Source organism: Limulus polyphemus, unplaced genomic scaffold (assembly GCF_000517525.1).
Source record: "Limulus polyphemus unplaced genomic scaffold, Limulus_polyphemus-2.1.2 Scaffold3865, whole genome shotgun sequence".
NCBI classification, from domain to species: Eukaryota; Metazoa; Arthropoda; class Merostomata; order Xiphosura; family Limulidae; genus Limulus; species Limulus polyphemus.
Genome location: NW_013669475.1, coordinates 58,452 through 68,284, shown reverse-complemented (window position 1 = coordinate 68,284; position 9,833 = coordinate 58,452). Strand labels below are relative to the sequence as shown.

General features: G+C 32.4%; 1 protein-coding gene across 6 annotated transcripts in view; it reads left to right on the top strand.

Annotated features, from left to right (window-relative positions):
* Window positions 1–7,167, top strand: part of LOC106470183 (pecanex-like protein 1) — a 30,978-nt gene extending 23,811 nt beyond the window's left edge. Inside the window, exons 12-14 of one of the 6 annotated variants that reach the window (XR_002613000.1) lie at window positions 338–456; window positions 1,332–2,572; window positions 2,713–7,167. Coding sequence is in view for 2 of the 6 variants with exons in the window: in XM_022398790.1 (XP_022254498.1) it covers window positions 338–456; window positions 1,332–1,723 (511 nt within the window). In the remaining 4 variants the exon portion in view is untranslated. Of the gene's footprint in view, window positions 1–337; window positions 457–1,331 lie in introns of all 6 variants that reach the window. The other 5 variants (XR_002612999.1, XR_002613002.1, XR_002613001.1 and 2 more) reach the window with 5 other exon arrangements.
* The last annotated feature ends 2,666 nt before the right edge of the window (window positions 7,168–9,833 follow it).

Sequence of the window (9,833 nt, the reverse complement as noted above, 5' to 3'; positions counted from 1 at the left end):
TTGGTGATGTGACTCTACGTAAGAAACTGTTGATCATCATGTTTGTGTACTATAACTTGGTGATGTGACACTGCATAAAAAAACTGTTAATCATTATGTTTGTCCACTGCAAATTTGACTTCCTACAAGAACTAGTAATGAGAGTTTTATAACAAAATCACTGTATGGTTGAATGATAACATGTAACTTAAATCTCATAAGCTAAGTATTGAACTAATAATTAAATCATCTACCAAACTAGGATTGTCTCTAATGATTCCATAATGCCTTTATAACAATTAACTTTATCACAAAATGAAGTTTATAATGCAACTAGTCAGCTTTGGATGTTTTACAGACTTAGAACTCGATGTGGAGAGGGATGCTCCAGTGGAGGCACTGCAGTCCAGGATGACGGTGGTTTCGAACGTTTCTCTGTGTTCTATGGTACCAATGTTGTGGAAAGTGCACCTCAAAGTAAGTAATAACAAGGTCAGTAATTGTAAGCTGCCCACTTAACCCTCAGTACACAATGGCAAAGGGATATCTGGTATTACAGGTACAGAAAAAGTGATTGCACTGAAAACAAGCCCTTGATATGGTAAGCTTGAAAAGTGATAGTTTTCCAGTTGGTCGCAAACTTCATTGCTATAAACAAATACAATTATTTTACACCTTGTAATATGATTGGTCCAGAAATAATTTCAACCTAAAGCATGATCCTGATTGGGTAATAATCAAAGGAAGATATTTAATTGAATTATTATATGAGTAGCATCTACTTTGTGGCATTTTAACTCTATCTAATAAATAAGGAGACAGGTGAAGAAGGAAAGCAAGGCATTACCGTACTCTGATATTACTATTTCTTGTCACGGTCTTTTTTAGCTCATGTCATTGTTGAGTCATTATGATGTCATTTTTTTGTGAGATGAGGTTTGAGATTTTTGCTTCGTATTTTCATGGTAACTCACAAAAGGCAGATGTAAGAATCGTGTAATTTATTCATTTATTAGCAACAGTTAGTTCTTCTTATACATTACATATTTTCTAAATTTATTCTCACTGTCTTTCACGAACTAAGAGCTCAAAATGTAACTCTCAAAGTCCTATTTTATATAACTGAAATAGGTTAAAAATTTTATTCAATTGCAATATAGGTTTGAGAATTTAGATTTACCTTTAATACAGGCTTAAAATGTTGTAACATTAATAACAGAAGAACATGAGGAGCAGTTTTGTACTATTTTCCACAATATAAAGATTACCTTACACCATATAATAACATTTGTTAAAAGGTTTCATAATTCAAGTTGTTTTTGCAAGTAACTAGTTATTGAATTTCTTCATAGCACAGTTCAGCCACTCCAGTGTGCAGAGTGGATCTCATTCTGGAGATGCTGCAAGCGAACTCGGTGGGCAAAGCACGGGGAGAGGTAGTGCAGCTAGCAGTATCGGTCGTTGCAGCACCTTCAGCAGTCTTGGCCAGAACAGTGCCAGTCTTACACGCACCAGTCTCAGCAATGTTGCAGTTTTTTCCGCACCTCTTGGCAAGACTGGAAATCCTAATCTAGTCACACACTCTTCTTTTCGAGCATTCCCTACAGAACTGGCCAAATTGGCAAGAACTTATGAACAGCATTCTAGTGACCTTCCTAGTCAGTCTGGTTATGTTACAGGTATTGGAATAGATGGCCAAAGCCAACAGCTTAACGACAGTCTTGGACAAGATAGTATCGTATAGTGACTTTAAAAAACTAGTACTATGGTACAGGAATTAATAGGATGATGATTTCCAGCAGTAGTGTACAGGTTTTTAAGAACACTACAATTGAAAGGCAATATTAGGGTCGCTATGATTAAGTTATTCAGTAAAGATAACCAAAGAGAAATATCAATGATGCTATACAAGTTATATTAAGCTGAAGATGTTACTGTCAAATTACATAGCATCATTTGAGGAGAGAAAAAAAAATTGTGAGTTATATTTGGGTTAACAGGTATTGTTTTATGAAATAAAACTATCTATAGTCCATTACATAGTGAGAGTGTAGCATAATGTGCAAGACAGAAGAGTACTTCTATTAGTACTTGACTTATAATACATCAGGTTATGAGAGAACATTGTTGGTTGGAAGAGAGTTATTATGTATTAGTGTATGAGTAATTACACTTCTGATTGTGAGAGGGGAACATTGTTAGTTAGAAGAGAGTTACTTGGTATTAGTGTGTGAGTAATGACACTTCAGATTGTGAGAGAGGAACATTGTTAGTTAGAAGAGAGTTACTTGGTATTAGTGTGTGAGTAATGACACTTCAGATTGTGAGAGAGGAACATTGTTAGTTAGAAGAGAGTTACTTGGTATTAGTAATTATACTTCAGGTTGTGAGAGAGAAACATTGTTGGTTGGAAGATAGTTATTATGTATTAGTATTAAGTAATGACACTTCAGGTTGTGAGAGAGGAACATTGTTGGTTAGAAGAGAGATATTATGTATTAGTATTAAGTAATGACACTTCAGGTTGTGAGAGAGGAACATTGTTGGTTAGAAGAGAGATATTATGTATTAGTATTAAGTAATGACACTTCAGGTTGTGAGAGAGTGACATCATTGGTTAGAAGAGAGATATCATGCATTAATATTAAGTAATGACACTTCAGGTTGTGAGAGAGAAACATTGTTGGTAAGAAGAGAGATATTATGCATTAGTATTAAGTAATGACACTTCAGGTTGTGAGAGAGGAACGTCGTTGGTTAGAAGAGTTACTTGGTATTAGTGTGTGAGTAGTGACACTTCAGATTGTGAGAAAGGAATGTCGTTGGTTAGAAGAGTGACTTGGTATTAGTGTGTTTGTGTGTGTGTGTGTGTGTAATGATGCTTCACGTTGTAATAGAGGAACATTGTTGATTGGAAGAGAGTTATTAAGTATTAGTGTGTGACTGATAGTATATCATTCTGTGAGAGAGAGAGAGAAATTTTATTATCTAAAGTAATTACTTGGCATAAATGTGTTAGTGATTGAAAGTAAATCAATCTCCATATCTCACTGTTCAAATTGTCAATTCTATTGCTCTGTGAATTACAATGTATAAAATTACATCAGTGGTAAAAAATTTTAGAATGTTGAAGGATATGTATATATACATATAGTAGAGATGGCTGCTATCCATACCAAAAAAATTTCTTAAAATGCAAAACAAGTATCACTGTTTCAGTGTTTCAAATAAAAGTTTTTAATATCCATTTCGGCCATCTCTACCATGTATGTACTCCAAGTGAAGGACATGTGTTATATTTATTAGAGGACTTCACTAAATATTCTGGTCTACAGATCTAGTGAAATGTAATGTTCTGCAGTTTAAGAGAATCTTCAGAATAACTTTTTAGAACAGAGCATAATATTATATGGCTACCTTTTCAGTGGTACTGTAGTATTGTATGATTATCTACATTGACGAGGCAAAACAAGAACATATAACATAACTGCAGTCTTTTTATGTGGCATGACAAGTGTGCTTACAGTACGTTAATATACTCAGTTATTTGAGTCATCATGGAGAACCATTAAGCTGGCTGTCCTCATTAAGTTTTTTTTTCTTAATTTTGTTGTTCTTTGATGAACAGTGAAAGTCTTGTAAGGTATTTGGGTGGAGTGATCTTCATTATTCCCAAAGTAAAAAAAAATAATTTGTTAATTTTAACAGAGTGTGTTCACTATTGGTAAAGACAAATAAGAAAACATCAGTTTTTGTGTCTTAGAAATTAAAAATCAGTTGTAAAAAATGTTTAGTTAAATGGTGTTATTAGAAATTGTAAAATAAATGTGTAACCAATTGTTACACGATTTTTTTTTTCTCTGTAAAGACTGTGTTAGTTTAAACAAACGTTTGGCATTTCATAAGTTGTTGATCTGAAGACTTAACTATAGCCAGTACGCTGTGAAGAGAAAGAAAAAATATTTTAATACTGTTGTGTATAGTTTATGATCATAGTAGAACATGGAAGTCATTACAGTAGCCAAAAATTGTCTCAAAATACATAGAGTAGATAAAAGACTGACTTTAAATTAAGACTGATTTGTTTACAATGAAATGAAACTTCATGTAACAGGGACCTTTTAGTCATAAATGAGAAAATATTTAAAGTGGCCTTATTTTGGCAGCCTCCATCCCATAGGTAGACTCGTGGTCCTAATTGTTAAATGTTTTCTGCTGGTAAACATAAAATAAGATTAAATTGTCCATTTTAAATCACAACAACTGGAAAACTATTATATGTTGATTCTCTGTAATGACTTCATTTTTAAAGTATGTGTCATAGACTTTATCATTCTTGTCATAATTCTAACAAAATGTGGACCGTGAGCAGTCCTTATGATGTTCTCCAGATGTGCATTTTGAAATAAAGCATTTGACTGAAATGGTTTTTAATTTTAGAAAAAAAAAATATATAAACAATTTTGTCAGGGATAACGGTACTTAAAAATTGTTGGCAAAAGGGGGTGTGTGTTTTGCATCATTCAAGCATGTTGATGTTAATATATAAACTTAGTTATATTGTGTGACACTTCCCAATTTCAGGTGAATTGCTGTAATATTGCCAACTCTATAAGGTGCATGAATTTAGGTGAAATATGTGTAGGCATCATGAACAATGATAAAGTTTATTGGAAGTTACTTAAGATACATATAAAAATATCTTTTAGTAAGCTATTTATTTCATGTATATATATGTGCATGTGATGAGTTGTCAAAGTAACTGGGTTCATTTCTTTTTTTATGAGGTGAATAGGTTTGTATTGTTTACTTACTTGAATGCTGCAAATTTCTAAGTAATTTTTTTTTTACTTTCATAGATTGTTTAACAATTCATTAGCACTAAAATATTGAAGAAAAAATTTGAATGTGACTTAAGTTTGATTATAGGTTTATGTAGAAGTGTTGTTATGTGACTTAAGTTTGATTATAGGTTTATGTAGAAGTGTTGTTATGTGACTTAAGTTCATTATAGGTTTATGTAGAAGTGTTGTTATGTGACTTAAGTTTGTTATAGGTTTATGTAGAAGTGTTGTTATGTGACTTAAGTTTGATTATAGGTTTATGTAGAAGTGTTGTTATGCGACTTAAGTTTGATTATAGGTTTATGTAGAAGTGTTGTTATGCGACTTAAGTTTGGTTATAGGTTTATGTAGAAGTGTTGTTATGTGACTTAAGTTGGTTATAGGTTTATGTAGAAGTGTTGTTATTGATGGGGCCAAACAGTTTTACCTCTAAAGTACAACTAAAATTTGTAGTTGAACTAGATCACAAGTTGTAAGTAAAATAATGTATTTTGATGTTTTTTAGTGTACTAGAGTCTGATTAAAAACTATTAAAATTGATGTATGTAAAATTTGTTGCATGTATAGCATATGTAATGTATCTTTTTTTTTTAATGTAAATTTTGCCTAATGGAAGCTAATTAATTTTCCTTTACAAATTATTAATATCATCCTGTACTCGGACTAAAACCTTATAGAATTAGTAATACGGATTAAATTTTATCTTGATACAGAACAATTCAGTAATTTGTTCCTACTAATGAAAGGTGTGGTTATTTAGTGTGCTATCCTTATCAGTTTTATTGATTATTTTGGTTGCTGTTATTGCTTAATCTTGTTTTTATGTTATAATTAACATTTGGCAACAATTTATTAACTACCCTCTATGTCCCTCTCTCTCTTTTTTTTTTCAGAACAGTACGTTGGAAACCGGTCTTTTTAAAAAATTTAGCGTTAAAAATTGTACCAGCACAATTAATACAATAAATAAAAAACTAGGCATAAACTCCCCCCCCCCCTGGAAAATGAGAAAAATAATTCCTTATTTATTTATTCAGCTTATGTATATGATTTTTTTATTCAGTTCACAGTTTCACATTACTTTACCCCCACTTTATAAAAATTTCTACAGCCTCCCATGTTTATAGAAGCTCTTGATAAAACGACTTCTCAGTTTCTGATGTTATATGTGTTTATTCCGGCCTGCCTTTGTCTTGTGTTTTCGATAACACTTCATTAATTTATTCGCGAGGGGAAAACTTTATCGTTCTTACTCCATGTGCTAATTAAATAAGATAATGAGGGGGGATGGGGAAACGTACTTGTGTAATATATCTTTTTTTTTTTTTTATAGGCTTAATACCACAGGTGAACTAAATGGGGTGAATTTTTTAAAATAAAGTATAGTAAAATATAAATAATTTTCTTTATTAAAGCAGAACAGATTGTATACATTTTTAACTGTTAAAATACAAGCACGTTCTTCCATTTTAATAAAAATTAAAACACGGATTGTACTTAACCGTTATGGTAAATTTAGTTCTTCCGAATTATGTTTTCAAAAGTTATGTTACGTCATCCTTAAGATTTTATTATTCAATTTTAATAGGAAATAAACGCAAAAGGCCATTGTTTGTATTCGTTTAGTTATAAAAAAAATATGTCAAAATACAGAACTTAAGCCCAATTAATAATATTTCTATTACCATTCTCATCTAAACCGACGCAAGTAGAACAAAAGAGGCATTGTAATAATAGTTTTTGTATACATCTTTACAATGAGGCCTAACATTACATTCAAGATTCTGGATTAAAGACTTTTCAACGAGAACGCGTGGGTTTTGTTTTGTTTTTTCATTCTTTATACACGACTAGTATTGTTCTTTCGATCTGACAAGGTTTTCATAGCTATTGATTATTTTACAATGCCTTAATCTTCCAAATAACGTTCTTCATCCTTCTGATGTTGTTAGCTAATTTCTAAGTAGAGTATGATGTGTAGGCTGACATCTATCGTCAAATAAACGAGTCGAAGGCACATATTTTAGTGTAAAAGGCATAATTAGTATGTTTTGTAAATATATTGAATTGGACATAATCTAAGCTCAGTATAGAAAGGAAAGCCCAATATTCTATGTTTTGGGTTTATAAAAGTATAATTTAATTTGTATTGTATTCAGTTTTGTTATATATTTTCTTGAAGTTTCAGGACAACGTAAGTTTTTCATTATGTGTATTACGTTTTTATAATTTATTCAAGTAAAACATGTTTAATAAAATATGTGAAAAATTATCTTCAAAAACATGTAACGAGCACTCATAGTTGGTATCTGTGTACAAGAGTTTCGACATCCTGTGAAAAAAACGAGTGATTTTTGCATTAGTATGGGTTAAAAGGGTATTATTAGTCTTCAATGATAAATTACAAGTTTAAAGTTGACAGGACTTCAACAGTTTTAATATTAACGACAAGGCAGTGGTTTTCAACATTATTGAATGAAAATATAAGGTGTATAGTAATAAAGATCGTCTAATTGCATTCATAGAAAAACAAATATAGTTAAAACATCATAGGCTACGAAAATATAATTAAATAATAGGTTGAACAATGGCCAAGTTTTTTTTTAAAAAAAACTATTGAAAGAAGGATAACGTTTCGAGCTAGCGCTATCTCTAAACGTCGTTCTTCTTTTAATAAAAAATATATAAAAAACTTGACGATTCTTCAACCTGTTATTTAATTTCGTCAAATTGCATTTCACAACCGAGAAAAAAAGTTCTATGAGAGACGTGTAAGTATTGTGCAAAGTTTAATGATAATAAAGTTAGACGTTCTGCGAGTGAGTGTACTACAATATAAATTGAATGTGAATGGATGTACATTAAAATTTTTTATTAAAATAAAAATGTAAGAAACGTCATGGGCCTTGGATTTAACTATTTATCTAATTATACATACCGGTATAATCAAGCAAAGTGATTGCCGTGTAGTATACAACTACTGATACTTTTAAAAGGGTTTATATAAGAATACCAGACGATGGTAATGCTAAGAAAGTGACTGCTTATAACGCTACAAAACTGGTTGTTATATTCGCGGTGGACACAACGCAAATGGCTTATTATGTGGCTTTGTGGTTAACTACAAATGGATGATTAGAACAGATAAAAAAATAGATGTGTTAATCATGTTATTGGAACGTGTAGTTTTGTGAACTTCTGTGTCATCCAGTTGGACAGAAGTTGCAAGAAACATTGCCCAATCTGTGAAATTATATAGACAAAAGTATGTTAGGTAAATCTACGATCTACAGTTTTGTTATTAAAAAAAAAGTTTGTGACAGTCTTTGTTAGGTGCGTTGGTCTACATTGCTTTGTCAGCTTTAGATGTTCAAAACTGTAATATTTCCTTTTGATTGCTGGTTTTGTGAGCACAACGAGACTGGTAGTTGGTTCTACCAAATGTTTCTTCATTAGCCTTTAACGTGTTCAAGAACATAGCATCTCAATTGCACGCACTTTGTTGCCGATGGGAGCTTTCGCCTAATACCAACTGTCATCAGGCCAGCTTGGCACGCTACACACAAAGTTTCGGACGGAAAGCTATCTAATGTCAGTAATTTATAATAGTTATTGTGAAATACAATGCCTTGTGTTGACGATGGCTAGAGATCAATAGTTTGTGTGATATTACATTATTATAAGACTAATGTTCAGTTGGTGGCAAGATCTACTGAACTGCGTGTCTGGTGTTTTCTGGAGTCCTGTCAGCAGTTTCAGCCAGTAGGCGCCCCTGGCTTACTCGGGATACACTAGAAGATTTGTAAAATAGCCGAAAAGAAAATTCACATCATAGGCTCCTTCCATTTTCTTGTAATGAATCATCAAAAGTACTGTAAACAATTGGATAATTTAAAACAAAGAATTGAGAAAAAACTAAACGTGGCAGAATTTTAGTTTGAAAGGAACATGATAGTTGCCTGCTCTTCCTACCAGGGGAAGGTGCGTGACAATAGTTTTCTACAGCGGCTGTAATTGCGATTAAAAACATTGGCGGGGAGTTTGAGAGAAAAAGCTGTGTAGAAGATCGGCGGAGGGAAGATGAAGTTCTTTTCCAGTGGTGATGATGTAGACGAGACAGAGATCCAGACATGCATTCGACGTATTAAGTTTACATCATACGAATTTAGGAATGCATTTAATTTTAGGTAGACTTATTGAAACGTAATTTATAGACCTTTTCAGGGGTGGAGGGCAGGGACCATACAGTCCAAAAGTCCAGTCCGGGTATTTTTTGGGGGAGAAATAAGATTGCCCAGAAGAAGAAAAAAACTTTCACAGTACAGACGCCGAATAATCTGTCCTCTGCCCTGGCTGTAAAATAGAACAGGATGGTTAGTAAGGAGAACGTGACAGTGTTAAACCTTTTGTATGCGTGTTATTTATTTTTGTTTTCATGTTAGCAGAACAAACTGTCTGGCGAAGTGTGTTTGGTGGGAGCTCTTGAAATTTTGTTAAGTACAGCTATCAATAATTTCTTTCTTTTTTTTTTTTTTTTTATATATTTGAAAGCAAGTTCAGTTATTCTATTTTAGAAACTGGGTAGATTTATTTATTTTTGTTTTCATGTTAGCAGAACAAACTGTCTGGCGAAGTGTGTTTGGTGGGAGCTCTTGAAATTTTGTTAAGTACAGCTATCAATAATTTCTTTTTTTTTTTTATAATATTTGAAAGCACGTTCAGTTAGTCTATTTTAGAAACTGGGCAGATTGCTGATTTTATGTATAGAGTATTCTGGAAGGTCTAATCTTGATGCTCTAGTTTGTTGAATTTGTAGTTAAAAATTGTTATCCGACGGCCATCTTTTTTAAGTGAGGGAACAAATGTTTTGTATATTTTTAGGGATGTCGTGGGTGTGTAGTTTGTTTGTTTACCTGCAATGAGCCTCCCGTAGTTGACGAGTTTGCTAATCGAGGCGTGTATGTTCCGAATGTATTTGTTCCATGTTAGACGAGTGTCAAAGATAATGAC